General features: G+C 38.7%; 1 protein-coding gene across 1 annotated transcript in view; it reads right to left on the bottom strand.

Annotated features, from left to right (window-relative positions):
- The window catches only part of LOC106469232, a gene marked incomplete at its 5' end in the record, with an annotated part of 55,667 nt that overhangs the window by 14,269 nt on the left and 21,639 nt on the right, over positions 1-19,759 (bottom strand). The window contains one exon of the mRNA XM_022397683.1: positions 14,787-14,906. Within this exon, the coding sequence (XP_022253391.1) occupies positions 14,787-14,906 (120 nt within the window). The remainder of the gene's footprint in view (positions 1-14,786; positions 14,907-19,759) is intronic.

The raw sequence follows: 19,759 nt of genomic DNA, 5'->3' as shown, positions 1-19,759 counted from the left end.
CCCCCAGCAGTAATTAGTTGAATATACTGATGACATTTTTGTTTAAATTTTTGTGTGCAATTCATTTCTTGTTGGAACCTATAACCAACAAAATCATGGGATTAAAAGTAATTCTGTGCATAAATAGTTTAGAAAAATAGTAATTGTAAGATTACATTTTTAAAAACAAACATTCAATGCACACAAACCTAGGTTAATGCTTTGTTTGTTTTTTATGGACAGTCAAATATTCAATGTAAACAAATAAATTCCTTGAATTTAAAACTTTGCTTACTTTAAATAACTTTTCCTTTATGACCTTAATCCTAACTAATTTGGAGTCAGCTGGAAATTTGGTAAGTCAAAAAGTTTTACACCCGAGTGGCTAGCCCAGTCGACAATCACTTAGGACCAGCATGTTCAGTGTTGGGGAGTCAAACTTGCAACCCTCAGGTTGAAAGCTCTAACCACCAGGCCCTTAAATAAGATAATGACCTATACATTTATGTATGTTTATTTCATGAATATTTCTCTTGTTACGATTTCACCAAAAGCTGTTGATAACATACAAGTTCACTAATCAAGTTGAAATAATTTGTAAAATGCTCAATGTAAACAAACATATTCCTCAAGTCCTTTGTTTAGTTTGTTCAGATATTGAACTACTCAATGTAAACAAACATTCCTCAAATTTATAACCGTTTAGTTTGTTCAGACATTGAACTACTCATCAGAAACATAAAAATATACTGAGTTGCAATTCATACCTAAAAATCAATAAATATAGAAGCTTTTTCATCTCAAAAACAATCCAAGAAAAATACCTGGAGAGTGTTTTGTAGTTGGGAGCTATCCTGCTGAAGCCACTGCTGCATCAAACCATAAACATCTTCGTGTTCACCAGTTAAGTTACAATCCAAGTGAAATGTTAGAATAAGAATTACTTGTAATACACAAGGCAGTTTTATTCAGCTTACTTAATCATAAGTTTGAAAAGAAAAAATCAAAGGTCTGAAGCAGTTACAATTCTATGAAAAATAAAATGTAAGAAATTGGTATTTTCACTATGAATGTATGGGCTAAATCAGAAGGTCAATCACCTATAGGATTCAGGTATAGCCACATCTAATTTCGAACTACTGACCAAAGGAAAAGTAACCAGCCAGTAGCACCTGCTTCTGCTATCGCTTGGAAGCAAATAATGGAATGAATTGGCACATTTATAATACACTCACAACTGTAAATGCAGTATGTCTTCCGTGGCATTACCTCTTGAATTCTGAACCCTTTGATCTGCAGTTTAACATGTTATAGCCACTAGACCATGGCTGCACTATGTTTTTAAAGGTAGCACTAGGCTGGCATGTTGAAACTGATTGCTTTATGTGTACTCGGACACAATACTTGTATACATATTTAGAGAATTGCTCAGACATAACATGTATATATAGATTTCGTAAATTGTTAATGTGTACTCGAACACAACACGTGTACATAGATTTAAAGAATTGCTCATGTGTACTCTGACACAACACAAGTATATAGATTTAGAAAATTGTTTACAAGTTGCACCTTGCAAAGAAAGACAGCCAAACCAGACTTTTTCACTAGGTATGGCCTTAATCTAGTCTAACTTTCAACAAATTTTCTGACAACAAAGTCTTGCATGCATTTCTTCCAAAGATTGCTCTTATCAGCTTAGTCCAACTTTCAACAAATGTTCTGACAATAGGGTAAAATCTTGCACACATCTTCCACAGATTGCAGTTATTGGTATAATCAGCTTTTTACATTTAAAACTCAGAAGCTTAAAATTATTTTGACTAATACGAGAAATATTACTTACTGATTTATTAAAAATATATAAGGTATGTAAAAACATATGAATAGAACTGATATAAAACAGAGTGGTCCAAAATTATATTTCCATTTTTAAAATTTACTCATTAAATAACTAAAGAGATATGATTATTCAGTTTTCAACATCTTGTAGATTAACCCAAACAGTTTTTATTGACAGGATATGTGCACCATTAGTGTCTCTCAGCATGTCTAACCAATATTAAATTAAATTCCACATTTGCTGCAACATGCCCACAATTACAGTGGTGATGGCATCTGTTAACTCCGTGATGTTTGCTATAGGTGTGAACTAAATGATGTCTTTAATGTAACCCCAAAAAGACCTAAAATGAATAGGCCAAGTTTGGTCCACATGGGCAGAAAACATTCAGGGGATGCACCTTGGGTTATGACATATTGTGCCAAATGTGGTCCAACGACAAAAACAAGATATGCAGTTTGCCCGGGCAAAAAACATCCAGAGGAATCACCTTGGATTGATTTCAAGATAGACAAGTGTGGTCACAGCCCAGGCAAAATATCCGAGGAAGTACCCTGTTATATGTTAGAGTATGTCAAGTGTGATCCAACTGGGCAGAAAACATCCAATGGAAGTGCCTTCCACAGTATTTTTCTGTTTCATATTTTTTACATAAAAGATGTTGAGATCAACAAGTGTGGTCTGCCCTGGCAAAAAACATCTGGGGTAGCACCTTGTGATATAAAATGACAAGTGCTGTCTATCCTGGCAGAAAACATCCAGTGAAAGCACCTTGCATATGATTGTGAGTTTCATATCTTGTACAAAACGTATTGAGAGATCATCATGTGTGGTCTGCTTAGGCACAAACATCTAGAGGAAGCGCATTGTATCAATATTGAGTATGAAAAGCAAGGTCCAAACAGGTAGAAAACACCCAGTGCCTTGCCTAAAAAAAGTATTGTGAACAAGTGTGGTCAGTCCAATCAAGAACATTTGGGTGAAGCACCTTGTATTAATAATATAATAATAATAGTATATAATATGAACCTTAAAAACGATAGCCCTCATCTCACAAAGTGAGTACATATGACTATGAGATTGTTTTATCATACAAATCTCACTCATGAGGAAACCTCCATGGTTCACCACTCCAGCGACTGGGAACCAGAAGTGGCAAGGACCCCCATGCTCGACTAGAAGAAAGAGGGTGGAATACGTGTTTGGGGGTCTGGAGGCACGACCCACCAAAGACAGTGCAATGGGTGTCTACGTTTCCCTATTTTGAAATGCAGAAAGACCTGAATTATAAGAATCACGGGTCAGTAGGGATGGGCAAAATTCCCTATCTGCTTTACTCCTGAAGTCAATGAGTGACATTCCTCACTATATATATATATATTGACAAGCAGCCAGTGGTCTTACAGAAACACCCTATCTCCATTGTGAGCATTATAGAAATATATACATATAGTGATAAGATCCTGAAATATGATGTATATGAATGAAATAAGAGAAAAAATAATATGATGACTTAGGCCAGTCATAGGCAAACAGACTTGTGTAGAATCCACAAAGAAGGAAGATGATACCTGTCCAAGGAAGACTCAGCTTTGTTGTGCAGAGAAAGAATGATGAACATATTGTAAGTTATCCACATACCAGCCTAAATGATCTCCTCCAAAAGATAGCAGTTGAGTAGCTAAAAACTTAGTTAGGTGACAAATTGGGTGTGAAGAAACAATACGTAGATGGCAACTTGCCAGGGTCATGTCAAAATATGCCAGCTGTATGAGCTGATGAACCCAACCCGTAAGTGTAATGGGTGAAATATCACAGGAAACAGAGGAATGCCATGGAACAATAGACAGGAACAAGAACAAAAGGAGGCAGTATGAGCCAAATAACATAGCAGGAAATGAACTGGATAAAGTAGATGATCCGGAGCTGAATACAGGTTGAAAAAGGAAGGTAAGGAAATATGATAAAAGGCAAAACAATCCCGATAATGAATAACATACGAGGAATGGTAAAGGATGGCATAAATATCAGAATGACAATGACTGCATGCTAGGAGGGAGAGGATTAAGAGAAAAATGGTAAAAGGAACAAATTGCAATGGGTTCAAATGGAGAATCAGACAGGGCATAAAGAACAACACTAAGACTCAATCATGCAGAACAAAGGAACTTGGCAGATGGACCAGATGAAAGAAACGGAAAAATCCGGGGAAGATAAATCTTTCTAGAAGTGGGAGAATGGAGGGTGTTCAACAGGACAGCTTTATAAAGAGCAACAGGTAGAACTGGGACAGGTGAGAAACAGAAGTACAGGAGGGTCAGAAGCCATGGGAAATAAACCAAAGACAGAAGCAAAACCTATGACTCCAGTACATAGTTGAAGAGGGAAAACGTGACACAAAGGGTGAGTCCCTGAGATGAGGCATGAGACCAGACAAAAGCCACACAGAAAAATGGAATGCGGTGATGTTGGGATGAAAAACATCAGATTGCAGCTGATGGAGGAGCAAACAGGACAGAGAAAAGGACAGGGTCTGTTACTCCAGTAAGGGCCAAAGCAGAGGGAACTATGTCTGAGTTGGCTAATCTGAAGCAACCAACAGAACACAACAAGGAGTGGTGTGGATAAGGGAAAAAGACTCAGAAGATGAGTCAGATCAGAGGGTAGGAATATAGATGAAGATCCCTCCAATCTTGACTGAAAGCATCCACCCCAGAGATGAGAGGTGAGGAAATGGAGACCAGAATCGAGGGAAATGAGATGGTCCAAGGGATCATGAGGGAAGTTATACTGGTCGAGAAGCATCCAATGAAAGGAATGCATGTGTGTCCAACCCAAGGAAATGAGCACTTCCAGGGAAGCCCACATCCCCAAAAGAGAGAGAATGTCACATGCAGAGAGAGAAAGATAATGTATGGCAAATGTGACCATCTGCTAAATATCCTGGAGTTGAAGTGGAGAAGGCTGGGCTTGACTGAGAAAGGAAGTGACAAGAATCCCCAAATAAATAAGATACTGTGATGGGGTTGTAAGGGCCTTCTCCAACCTGAAAAGAAACCTCACCCAAGAAACTCCTCAAAGAAGGAACCAGGTGTGAGTGACTGATTGGGCACAAGAAGAGGCAAGCAGAAGTCTGTCATCCATGAAATGGTGAGTCTGATGACCCAGTGAGTGAAGATTATATGCAAAAGAGCATACCATTCAACAAAACACATACGGCACTGAAGAAAGACAGACTGGTAGTTCCCAGAACCGTAAGGCAAAACCCTCATAGAGGAACCAATGAAAAAGAAGGTGACATTTGGACAGAAAAATTCACTGAAGTGAGTGGCAGAAATCCATGGTTAAGTGAGGCATCTCCACATACGTATACAGCTAGGACAGATCAATGAAGGGGCTCAAAACTTTTGTGTATTTGGAGACAAAGAAAGATGGGAGTAAACTCCTAGTTGAGTGGGCACCACCCATTTCACATGGGCATCTGCAAGGGGAAAGAGGAGGAACTTCCCCCCTGGAAAATGAGAAACATAATTCTTTATTTATTCAGCATATGTATATGACTTTTTTATTCAATTCAAAATTTCACACTACTTTGCCCCACCCCCCCCAAAAAACCTTGCTCCTCCCTGGTAAAATTTCTGCAGACGCCCATGCAGTTCGATAATTCCTTTGTGTAGTAGAACTCGAACAGACTCAGCAAGATTACTGGACAAGGTAAGATCCCGAGGAGAAGTGAAGAAGATCTGGAAAGTCGGTAGAGGGGGAGCAAAAGGGAAGTCACAAACCCTTAGAGAGAATGTGTATAAATATTGGAACTCTTGCAAAGTGCAGCCAAACAGGAACATAAACTAAAAAAAAATTAAAGAAATTACTCAGAACTAATGAACTAACAAAAACTTAGAAACATGTAGTCTACAAAGCGCAAAAAAATATCAAACCTGCAAAATTATGAAAATTGACCAAAAACATAAAACAATAACTAACACTCAAAGTATAAGATCACTAAAGGAACTGAGAAGATAAATAACCCTTCAATACAGAACTCATAGATTCACTAAAAGAAGCTATAAGACAAAAAACATGAAAGTAAAACCTACCCTAAATAACACGAAATAAAAAAATCACCAAGTTAAAAAAGAAGTATAAAATTTGAACTTACCTAACACTAAGCAGAGAAGAAATGAATGAAGTAAATCATTGAGGGCAGAAATTAGATCCATCCACATGAGGCCACATAAACTCATTGAAAACTTACCACAGACCTCGTGGGAAAAAGAACCATATCCAACTCAGCAGATTATGAGGAGGCATGGTAGCAAGTGGAAAGTGCCATCGAAATAAACTTTCCACACAGTAGTACTATCACTCTGCACAAAAATCATAACGTGAAAGGACACAATCGCTGGCCGAACATAAGACACAAACTCCCCGTGAAATAAAGCCTGTGCCTTCCCAGCAGACATCGTTGACCCTGGGACCTGAGGACTAGTGTTGGAACCATTGTCTACTTATGGCGGGAAAATTGTCATCCACCATATTAAATCTCGAATTCATATAAATAAAGTATACTTCGGGAAACAAAAACATTTAAAAACAAATGAGTAGAAACAATGAGAATCAAACACAAAAAGTTGAAACTGATATTAATTGGTGATCAACCACAAGCAAAATTGTGTATTCACATGGAGAATGAGTTAAATCACACATCTATACACTAGAATGCCAACAAAGAAAGTGAGGATTGTGCTATAATGATAGAGATTAGTCATATGACCAGCACATGTTGCTGCAAAGATGCAAAAAATATAGGGTTATAAATACTGGTACACTGTTGAAAAATTTAGCAATGCTTAGAGGGCAAATGAAAGTCGAGATAGCTCGAGGTAGTACGATTTTGGAAATAAGAGTAGCCATTTGTGGCTATGAGAAAGATTTTGTGGTCATGTAACATGTCAATGTCATTAACATTTACTGTCTGAGCTCATGATTAGCTGATTTTTGTAGAAGGCTAAAATAGAATTAAATGACATTCTATGAGTGACTTAGTAGTAAGATTGGCTTATTGTTTCTCCAGCAGACAGATTAAGCACAGCCCAGTGTTTAGCATGCTGGCTGAGGTTCCTTGGATCATATCCCACTATAAGAATGACAGACAAGTCCTACTGTTAAGTTTGAAAAGAGCAGCCCAAGAGTTAGTGATTGATGTTGACTAGCTGCCTTCTCTTTTGCCTATCACTTCAAAATTAGGGACAGCTAGTGCAGGTAGCCTTCGAGTATCTTTGCATGAAAGTTGACAAACCTAGCAAACCACAATAATATTCCAAATGTAACAGGTGACGTAACTGACTATAAAATGCAAAACTATTATACATAACTTCAAGCTCACTGATTACCATAGTTACTGTTTATTTACTTAAGTTAATAATAAATGTCTGGCCATCTTATTCTTTATTGGAAGCTTTGGGTGTTGTAAAATGCATTGTTTAAATCAATATTGTGTTTATGTATGGTTTCTAAACATTGATAATTGATACATCTTTCAGTATTTCTCAGCCAAAGATTGCTCCAATTACTCCTGAGGGCCTTTCAAACAGGATGCTACAAATTACTCCTTCAAATACCTGTTGGACTTAAATATGATTTTCCTAGTATAAAGAGGGCTCCATGTCAAGAAAAGATATAATGTGTGTTAATGCCAATGTCACATATAAGTGTGCAAAAAGGGTGTTGGAAATGGCTGATTACAGGTGTAGTTTTTAGCATTTTCTAAAGCTTATCATGCTTACTTATGGAAAAACTAACATTTTAACATTCACATCACATAGAAGTTTTGATATCGTATGGTTAACTTAAATTAAACATATTTACCTCACTAAATACTAACCCAAAATAATACATTAGTTATTTAAGTTCCCCAATAAAAGGACATGTAAAAAGTACATTACAAACCTAAAAGGATTACAAAGACATTTCCATCCTACAACTTAATCTCAAATGCTTCACACTGTAGCACAACAAATACTCTCAAACCATTTACACCATAGCACTACGTGCTCTCCAAAAAATTTAACCTGTAGCCCTACATACTTTAAAATCACTTACACTGTAGCATCAAAACTTACTCTCAAACACTATATACTAGTACTAAACTTACTCTCAAAATAATTACATTGTAGCAGTATAATATACTCTCAAACACTTTACATTGTAACAGTACAACTTAGACTTTACACAAACACTACAACTTACTCTCAAACACTTGATACTAGCACTAAAACTTACACTCATACACTTTACACTACCACCAAAACCTACTCTGAAACAATTTACAATGTAACACTACAACTTACTGTAAAACACTTTACTCTATAACTTACTGTAAAACACTTTACACTAGCACATAAACTTACTGTAAAACACTTTACACTTACTCTCAAGCAATTTACACTGTAACACTACAAGATAATCTCAAACATTTTACACTGTGGCACAACCACTTACTCTTAAACAATTTACGCTATAACACTATAAGTTGTTCTACAACACTTTACACTGAAGCACCAGAACTAACTGTTAAACAATTTACACTATAGCAGTACAACTTACTCTCCAACAATTTACACTATAGCACAAAAACTTAGTCTCAAACAATTTACACTATAGCACTATAAGTTATTCTAAACCACTACACTATAGCACTATAAGTTATTCTAAAACACTTCACACTATAGCACTATAAGTTATACTAAAACACTTTACACTATGGCACTACAACCTGCTCTCAAATATTTTATACTATATCACAATAAATATTCTCAAACATTTACACTATAGCACTACAACTTACTCTCAAACACTTTGCACTGTAGTACTACACTTACACTAAAACATTTTACACTAGCATTAAAACTTACTCTCAAGCAATTTACACTGTAATACTACAACATAATCTCAAATATTTTACACTATAGCATTATAAGTTATTCTAAAACACTTTATACTATAGCACTACAAACTACTCTCAAACACTTTTCACTGCAGCACTAGAACTTACTCTCAAATACTACACTGTAGCACCACAACTTACTGTTAAACAATTTACACTCTAGCACTAGAATTTACTGTTAAACAATTTATACTATAGCAGTACAACTTACTCTTAAATACCTTATACTATAGCACTATAAGTTACTCTCAAGCAATTTAGATTGTAACACTACAACATATTCTCAAACAATTTACACTGTAGCACTACAACTTATTTTCAAACAATTTACACCATAGCACTATAACTTGCTTTGAAACAATTTACACTATATTACTATCACTTACTCTGAAATTTTATACTACATCACTATAACTTACTCTGAAACACTTTACACTATAGCAGTAGAACTTACTCTCAAAAAATTTACACTACAGCACTACAACATACTCTAAAACACTTTGCAGTGAGTTATGGTGCTATATATATATATAAAGTATTTGAAAGTAAGTTGTAGTTCTGATAAGGTACCCTCCCTCTTTTTGTGCTGCCCTCTATATATAAACTATTTTCAGAAATGCGTGCCACAAGCCTACATCCTCCCTCTGTTGGAATGCAAAGTTCCAACATGTTTCACATGCAAATCACCTTGCTTCGTCTCTCTTCCAATAGGAGAGCATTACTATCACGTGACAGATGTGACTCTCTCTACACGCCACAAGCAAACTATCACTTCAAAGTTTGGCAGAAGATGTTAGCACTGGGAGATTGTGGGGAGGATGGGTGGGAAGTGAGAGAAGAAGAGAGGACCTATCAGAAATATATTTTCATTTAGGAAGATTATAACTTCCGATAAGGTACTTTTTTCCTCTGCTCACAAGATTAGCTTGAATCTCATATTGAAATGGAGGAGGGACCAGTGTGATGAAAACACAGGCGTATCCCCCAGAAGCATCCAGAGGACACTCCCAAAATGAGAGGAACAGATCAGATGATCTGAGGAGGGGTACCACACCACATTTGAGCCAGGTATCTCTTTGTCAGGAACATCGACATGATCAGGAAGACAAGACATGATGGAACATTAAGAGGAGCACATCCACTTGGGAGAGGATAGTTTAGCAATATGATCTTAAACAGAAATCAGAATGCCACAATGGAAAGTGGGCAAGTGAGGATGTGTCCCATGGTGTAGAGTGGCTAGGGCATGACAGACTATACTCAGTAAGTCAATTACATTCAAAACTTCACTTGCTGGGTACCAACATCCTTGCGAGGGTAGGATGAGGATCATACCATCTTCACCTCAAGCCCCAGAGTCAAGAAGGAACCTAACATTCGACTCCAAGAACTCACAGGTAGCCTAATGCCAGGGATCCGGGAATGTGTCATTCATCCAGAATCCGAGGGAAGTCCATCACATTCACTCAACCCCTGTGACCATGAAACCAACCCAAAACAACCTCATCGCCCAATGAGGGAAAACCCAGGACAGAAGTGGAAACAGGCCTCGTAGACCTCTGTTATCCACAACCCAAAAGACAAGTCGAGAGGGGAAGATGAACAACCCAAAACCTTTGTGAGAACTTATGTGATTGGTTTACTCAATCTCCAAAACCTGACTTGTTGGGTGCCCGAGGGTAGGAGGAGGGCACCCAATCAGAAGGATGAACTGCATTTGGGTGTTTTAACTCTGGGAAATAGTCACTCATCCAGAGGATCTTGTAACTCCCTCTACACCAGCAGAACACCACGACCCTCTTCTGAACTGAATGGTTATAGCCACTTTTGTGGAACCCAACTAGCAAGTTGCCTCCATTCTAAACTACATCAGCAGCTTGGAACTGGTAAGTGGTAAGGACTCATGTATTCCAGTGGAAGAAAGGGAGGAAAGTGTGGTGGAAAGTCCGGAGGGACTGCAACACCCGAGACAGTGCAATGGGTGATCAGGAAACCTTATTTTGAAAAGTAGACCACACTGATTTATTCAATCTAGGCATGGCAGGAATGGGCAGCAATCCCCTTCTGTTTTACCCATGCCATTCATATTATGATGCAATTATCACGAGGAATTTGCACTCCAGTGATGTTGTGAGACACTCCATCTCAAGGAAAATGTATAACAATCAACATGGCTTACAGTGCAGATTTGATATCAAGATGTTTGCAAATGGTTACAGACATCTAATTGGAATACAGAATACCTAGTCACGCACCACTCACCACAGAGTGAGATCCAAAGTGAAGCTGAAGCAGGGGCCCCTGAAAGAAAAGAATGCATTAGTGAGGGTTTACCTCATGTCACAGCCATGCCGAAGTCTGCAGAATTGTCACAGGTGATACTCTAAGGAAGCAGAAACAGCAATGCAGTATAGGTAGTGGGAGACAAACATATGTGGAGTTGTCCAAATTCCCGATCATAGAATCTCTTCCAATGGCCGACCAAAGCGAGAGGCAAGGGAGAAGGTAAGGTGATGGATTTGATGTGAGGAAACATGAAAGAGATTATGCTGGGAAGGAGACAAGGAGGAGTAGGCCAACTGGAACAAACATTGAATCCAATTGATCAGGGTAACCGGGTACAAATCATTGGAAGGTTGCCATGGGATAAAAAGGCGGGAACAAGGACCCCAGAAGGAAGCTGTGTGAGCAATAGAAAAACAGAGGGCACGAACAAGACAGAGAAGTCTATCCAGATCATTACGAGGGTAGAGATGAGATATAGAGGACAAGCAGATAGTTGTAAAAGAGGACTTACCTTATCGAGCCACAGACGTCTTGGGAAGGAAATCACGATCCGAACAAAGGATAAGATAAGAAGTGTTACAAGGTCCTCGTAATGTTAAGGGCAAAAATATCCAATCTACAATGCCCATAGGCCAGAAGGAGGAGAAAATATACTTTCAAAGAGAGGTGAAACAGGAAACACATAGACAGAGGTTCGAATGGAGGCAAAGTGAGGGCATGAAGGATCACATTAATTTCCCAGTCTAGGAGTGACTGATGCCTCAGTGGCTGATGGTGCCAGAAGAAATGGATCAAGATGGAAAGGACAGGGGAAGCAAAGACCCTGTGGAAGCGGGAAAAACAGAATGTATGGGATAATGCCACCCAAAACACCGTAATTGAGGAGACCAAAGAACCCCTCTCAAAGAGCCACGTGAGAAAGTCGGTGATACAGGCGACCCTTGAGTGAGAAACCCGGAAATCCCGAATCAATGCTCAGGAGCAATAAATGCTTCATTTGCATTGATGGATAGCCAAAGAAGAATGGCAAATGAAACGGGCTAAATGTGAAGCTACTATGTGAGACAAACTGGAACTCCTTGCCAAGAACCTGACAAAAGCCAGGCATGAAGATGGAGGACAGACCACATGGGATGGAACACCAGTGACTGGAGTTGATGGAGCAGGTCAGGACAGAAGTGAAGAGGAAGGGGAGGAACCTCCTGCAGTTGGAGCAATCGAGGAAACCAAGGTTGAGCAGGCCAGTAAGGAGCAATCAGAAGGACCCTGCATGGAGTGGTATGGATGAGGGAGACCATCCAATGAAATAAATGGATGGGAGAGTAAACATAAAGGAACAGATGAGACCAATCCTGGCTGAAGACATCGACAGCCAATGCTCGAGGATGGGGAAACAGGGATCAAACCGAGGTAATTTGTGATTGAGGGTGGTGGAAAAGGCATCAGTCTGGGTTGCAGACAGAGCCACCAAAAAAACGGCAGGATGCATGGACCACTCCATGGGATAAACAAGATCCGGTCGGGAAAGACGATCAACTACAAGATTGAAAACACCCAGTACATGGCACGCCATCAAACGAATATGATGTTTGTGGGCCCCTAAAAGAAGATCCATAGTGCAAAAACAAAGGAATCTGGACTTGGTGCAAACTTGGTGATTGATATAAGCCACCATGGTAGAATTTTTGGAATGGATCATAACCAGCCAGGAGTTTGAGAAGAGAACTCTCATTCACAGACCAATGGCACAAAACCTCCAGGTGATCCACCCAGGCACCCCAACCCTGAAGGGATGGGTCTGAGAACAGATGTGGGACCCCATTGACGTGTGTGCTCTATTCAACCACCAATGGAAATCGTCTACAAGGGATGAGGGAAGGGATATAGAAGTATTCAAGGGATCCTGAGTGAGGATCCGTTGATCATGAAGGACCCATTGAAGAAACCACATATGGGACCCAGGGGTATCAGAGGGGTCAGGGAGGACCACATCCCAAAAAGCAATAGAACCTCATGAACTATAAGTGAGGGAACAGGCAGGGCTTTCCGAATGGCCGGTTCCATAGAATGGAGCCAGAGAGGAGAAGGTTGGGCCCAACTGAGATTGGTGTTGAAGAAAACACCCAAATGGATAAGGCATTGATTAGAACAAAGGAAATACTTTTCCAATTTGACCAACCAGTTTACCTGCACAGCTTCAGCTAGGAGCTGACTATTGTTACAGGCCGATTCCCATTTGGAATGAGCAAGAAGAAGCCAGTCATCCATACAAACATGAAAGTGCAACCCATGGCATAAATATGTTGAGCAAAGAACAGACCACACGACAAAACATGTATGGTGCTGAGGCTAGACCGAAAGGTAAGGCACAAAACTGGTACACAACCCCCCTGATGCACAAACTGAAGATATGAACAGGAACACTCCACTACAACAATGTGTAGGTAAGCATTGGACCTTGGTCATCCAAACACCTGAAGAAAATGCCCAACAAAGAGAAAGGTATGTCACCATGGTAAAGTGATGAGTGTGAACATACTGATTGAGATGGGATAAATCAAGGACAGGATGCCAGTCCCTGGTCTTCTTGGGAATCACAAACAGGTGGGAGTAAAACCCCTGTGGACCTGGTGAGCTGGTTCAATGATAAGCAAGGGCAGACTGATCAGAAGTCCATGGGGGACGAGGCATACTAATGCCCTCCCCAAGTTGAGAGTCAAATTGGTCTGGGTGAACCCTAATATTGGGGAACGAGGGAAAAGACTAAATAGGGTTGGGAAGTTTCATGCAAAGGGAAGGTCTAGGGCCATAGGAAACAGGTGTAAGAGACAAATCATCACATACTTGAGAGATAAAGTCTGAAAAGACCGATTACAGACAAACTAAATCATCGGGTAGTGAACGGGAATGCATGGCAAACTCTGGGTGGGGAACTAACGATCAAAATTGTCTACAGCTAGCCCAGCCCGAAAGTCTCAGGAGAAAGTGGAGCAAAAGTAGGCGACAGAGGTTGGCTCATATACTGCTAAATCTTCTGGCAAATGACTGATGATATATCCCCCGACGGGTCACCCATGCCCATGGCTCAAAATATGGCATCAGATGCTGGCAAAGTACCTTAAGAGGTAACTGTAACTTTGGAATTCATAAGAGGGAAGAAATGCTTTATTAAAATATTAACTCCACAACCGTGAAGTGTTGGAAATAAAGTTAAGAAAAATATAAAAAATGAAGAAATAAACCTTTTCAAGGTAACTGAACAATGTAAAAAACGAACATCTGAACTTGACAGCTACCAAACAACAAGTGATAGTTCAGTAGTGGCGTGTAGAGGGAGTCACATGCATCACGTGATAGTAAGGCTCTCCTATTGGTGGAGAGGTGATGCATGGTGACTTGCATGAGAGACGAATTGGAACTTTGGATTCCAAGAGAGGGAGGATGGAGGCTTGTGGCATGCATTTCTGAAAAAGTTTGCATATAGAGGGCAGCACAAAATGAGAAAAGCTACTCTTGTGAGTGGAGTAAGAGTACCTTATCAGAACTGAACCTTACTCTCAAATACTTTATATATATAGCACCATAATTCACTGTCAAAACACTTTAAGCTATAGCACTGTAATGTACTCTCAAATAATTTACAAAATAACACCATAATTTACTTTCAAATAGTTTAAACTACAGCAACATAATTTATTCTCAAACACTTTACACTGCAGTAACATAACTTACTTTCAAACACTTTAAACTTGTAGCACCAAGTTCACTACTAGAACATTCTGAAACTGAGGACTGGTCGGAGATCAAAGACATGCTATTTTCTGGTTCTGCAAATGGCCATCTTTGTCCAATCTATGAGAGTAATGTTTTTAATTGTAACACATAACTGGTCTCATAAATGTAGTAACAACATTTAATGTCTACTCACCCAACATAAAAAATCATGCATTCTAGTTCCAGGTACAAAGTACATTTATGTGAAATTATAGTTATATTAAATAAATGCACGAGTATGATTATATATCTGGTCACTGCTGTGACTCCAGCCAAGTTAGAAAAATAGTTCTACTGTGACTATATACATACATATATGTTAGAATGATAATGAAGATGAAGATGGTTGATAAAACATAAAACATTTTATTTACAAGATTCAAATGTTTCAGGATAACTTATTCGATCTTGAGCTAAATCTGATAATCGTGTTACAAAGATGATTATTAACTAAAATTATAATATAACAACATAATCATTAGTTTACTTAGTTATTAAGAGAAGCAGTAAATAGATGAATAATACAATGATTATATATGTATTACACAATGGCTGAGTTAAGTGTGAAAATTTAGAACAATTTTAGATCCAAAGAGCTTTGTGAGTCAGGGCAGTCTTTAATTATGAGTAGACTTTCAGGTCACAATATTTCATTTAACAATTTCTCTATCATTACCACAGGATGTTCAGACTTTGAACTCTATATTAAAGAAAGTCTACTCACAGCTAAAGACCACCTAACTCTTAACGACCCGCAAAGCTCTTTAGATCTAAAATTGTTCTAAAGTTTCACACTTAACTCAGCCGTTGTGTAATATATATATAATCATTGTTCTATTCATCTATTTCCTGCTTCTCTTAATAACTAAATCAACCATTGATTATGTTATTATATTATTATGGAATTAGTATATTCCGAAACGTTAGAACCTTGCAAATAAAATGTTTTATCAACTGTATTCATCTTCATTACTAGACTTCAGTTTCCCCATCATGAATCCATTGTTAGACTGATATTGTGGCTAAGTCTGAGGAATTGTCACAGCTATTCTAACGGATGTAGTGCTACTATTATTATGTTTCTGAACAGATCTAAACACCTTAACATCCCATATAAAACAGGAATTTATATTTGAAATGAAATAATAATTTAAAAACTTCTTGTTGAGAAGGCAAAAGAAACATTAAACAAAAGAGTACATACTATATGAACACATCATATTGTACACATTAAACTGAACTAGGGAATACAACTGGTTTCAACTCTCTAAGGTCTGTTGAAGTTAGGAATTTTATTCAAAATAACAGTTTTTCCTTTAACACCCTGTAAAGTTGTTTTATAATAATAGTGATAATATTGTTAAAGAGAGAGTAGCACTATTTATGTAACAATGCTTTTAACTTCTTCATTCTTCTTTGATCAACAACAAATCTCTGAGCCAAACACACCAATGTGGTAATTTCTGGTTGCAGAGTAGTGTCTGCATCAGATCCAGAAAGTTGGAGGAAAATATCAGGAACTGTAGGACTAGATCTGGGAAGTATTTTGTTGTAGCTTTTTCTGTGGTCATAGTAGTTTTCTAGCTTCCCAAAGTTAACAATTCTCACTGCTCTGACCATAGCTTTCCACATCTTCTGGCATTTCTATGAACATACCTCGTGTGTAAGTAGAAGTGCTAAGCTTTGGCCATTTGGCATTTTTATTAACAACAACAGAAATTCTTCTCTGGCCTCTTTTAAGGCAACTGGTATCTTGCCATGATCTCATCTACTTCTGCTGCACTGGTAGCATGTCAAACATTTTGCTACCTTACTCCTACAAGTAAGCTTTAAATCTGATGCTTCTGTTTGTTTTAAAGCACAAAGCTATACAATGGACTATCAGTGCTCTGCCAATTGCAGGTATCAAAACCTCTGCTTTTTAGCATTATAAGTACATTGACTTGTTGCTGAACTGCCAGGTGGGCCTGGTACTTCTGACATCTATCCTCTGAGATATGTGCAATCTTGACAGAAATCTATTGGTCCTTACAGTTCCTGATGATTACTAGCTTTGTAAGAATCTCTGTAGATATTTCATTATAATAATTTCATGACCTCAGACAAAGTTTAATAAAAAAATTCTCTATCAACTAAAATCATTGTACATTTTTTGGTTCATTTCAGTTTTTGGGTTGATGAATACCATTGGATTTATTATGATAGTACATATCCTGTAAAATTTGCAAAAGAGCTGAGGAAGTACCAGATGTTAGCCTCCTGGAGGTTGAATATCACAAAAGGTCTGGTTGGCTCAGATATTCATTGCTAACTGTAGACCAAAATCAATTAAATGCTTTTCATCTTTCAGATCAGGCAATAAAATAATTTAGTCCTAGTTTTTTAAAAATGCGTTTATATGTAAAAACAAAAACATTATAACTATTTATGCCTGAGAAATATTGCTGAACCATTGGGGGCTTTTCTTGTAGGAAATTTTATAAGTTAAAACAATGAGCTGTGATAGCTCCTCAAAACACTTTACATGTACAAATAGCCAAGTTAGAACAAAGAAACCAGCCAAATTAAAATGTGATGTTTACAACAACAAAAAAAAAAGAACCAGCTTGTATAAATATGTAAAGATGTAATATTAAAAGGGCTAAGGTAAAGAAGACAATTGGGACAAACGTTATAATTTTCCTATAATGAAAATGTATTTCCAATAGGTACTTATCTCCTATCACAAGATTAGCTATTCTCGTTCAGTGCTACTCTCTATATGCAAACTTACATTCCAACATGTCTCTCATGCAAATAATCATGTGTTATCTCTTAACCAATAATAGCATGACATGCTCACGTGACTCCCTATAAACTGCTCTACCGAACCTTCACTTCGAAGTTTGGCAGGTGTGAGCACCAGAGAAGTGGGGAGAAAGGGTGGGAAGTGTGAGAGGAGATAAGTACCTATCGGAAATACATTTTCAGTACAGGAAAATTATAACTTCCGATACAGCACTTACCTCCCCTAACAACATTAGCTAGAATCCGAAATTGAAAAAGAGGAGGGACCGGTGCGAGTGGGAAGGAAAGAAGTACCCCTGAAAACATCTGAAAGATACCCCTGACAATGAGATATATAGATCCAAAAATCAAAAGAGGGGAACTGCACCATTTCTAAGCTAGGTAAACTCTTTGCCCATGTGCAGATTGTGTAATGCACAAGGGTGGAAATCGTGAGGTGTAAAGTGGCTAGGGAACAGCTTATTGTACTCAGTAAGTCAATTACATCCAAAACCTCCTCGCACACTACCAACATCCATGTGAGGATAGGATGAGTATCATACCTTCTACAACTCAAACCAAAGAATCAGGGATTAAAACCCACACCAATTTCTGGGTATGGCACGAGGATCATCACCTATCTAGCAATCCAGGAATTGTCATCTGGTATCGAAAGGATGTCTATCACATGGAATCAACTTCCCCAACCATGGCACAGGCCAGCACCATCCAAAGGCAATAAAATCTCCATAAAAAGAGAATGAGGGATAGTCAAAGATAGCACCAGAACAATCCCATGTACTACTGCTGTAACCAAAGACACAGACACCAATTGGGGAAGGAATATAGACAACTCAAACTCATGTGAGGACTTATGTTGATTGGTTCACTCTAATCCAAAACCTCTATGCTTGGAACTGACTTCCATGCAAAGTTAAGATGAGGTCTCCTAATCGAAGGGGTGAACTGCAGTTGCAATGGATCAACTCCAGTGTTTATGTAAAGTACATCAGGAGGCCAAGTCATCTAGTAAGGTGATGGTTCAACTCCAGTGTTTGTGTAAAAGGAAGTGAGATGTCACATCATCCCTCAACTCCCTTGGTTGTGGAAATAGTACCAGGAGGCCATGCCAACCATGAAGGTGACAGCTCAACTCCAGTGAGTGTGTAATAGGTATCAGGAGGCCACGTCAACCAGACGATGATGGCTCAACTTCAGATGTTGTGTAAATGTTAGTAGGAAGCCACGTTATCTGTAAAAGTGATGGCTCGACTCCAGTGGTTGTGTAAATGGTGTCAGGAGGCCACGTCATCCAGTAAAGAGACAGCTCAACTCCAGTGTTGGTGTGTAAATGTGATCAGAAAGACACGTCAACCAGTAAGGTGATGGCTCAGCTCCTCTGGAGGCCATGTCGCATCTACACCAGCAGAGCATTACTGCCCTATTCTTAATGAATGGTTCGAACCTTTTTCTAAACATTCTACCTAAACATTCCAGTCTGGAAGGGCAGCCTGCCATGGAGGATGAGTAATCTGGAAGGAATGGAGCAAAAGGGAGAGTGTAGGAGAGGAAAACGTGATGGTTTCAGGAAAAAATAGTAGGTGTGGGAGACAGTCACTCAATTACCAGAAATCAAGGAGACAGAGGAACACCAATAAAAAGCCAAATAAGAATTCTGCAATACGAGTAACAGTGGGCTGAACAGCCTCAAGTCTCCGGCCCAAAGACCAATTGCAGAAAACATACCACTGTTGTTAATAAACTTCCATGAAGGAAGGGCTTATGGAACACATCAGAAAGGAAGTTACACTTTGGGATAATCCCAATCTCCTCAACAAGGACCAGATAAAAACCAAGCATGAAGAGGAAGGATAGGAAGAATGGGATGAAGCACCAATAACCAAGTTTGTTGAAGCAAAGAGGGAGACAGAGGAAGGGGTAGAGAAGGAGTAAGGAGGAACTGGAGAAGGCGTGGAATCCATGATGAAGCAGACCAGTAAGGAGCAATAAGAAGGACCTGACACGACAAAGTATGAATTATCTAAATCACATGGAGAAAGAACCGAATGGGAGGATAACATATAGGAAATGATCGGTCCAATCTTGACTGATAGCATGGACAGTCAGGGTAAGCAAATGAAGAACCAGAGACCAAAACAGAGAGG

This window comes from Limulus polyphemus, unplaced genomic scaffold (genome assembly GCF_000517525.1).
Source record: "Limulus polyphemus unplaced genomic scaffold, Limulus_polyphemus-2.1.2 Scaffold3368, whole genome shotgun sequence".
Taxonomy (NCBI): domain Eukaryota; kingdom Metazoa; phylum Arthropoda; class Merostomata; order Xiphosura; family Limulidae; genus Limulus; species Limulus polyphemus.
Note: the sequence above shows the minus strand (reverse complement) of the source record. Positions and strands in the feature narration are given on the sequence as shown.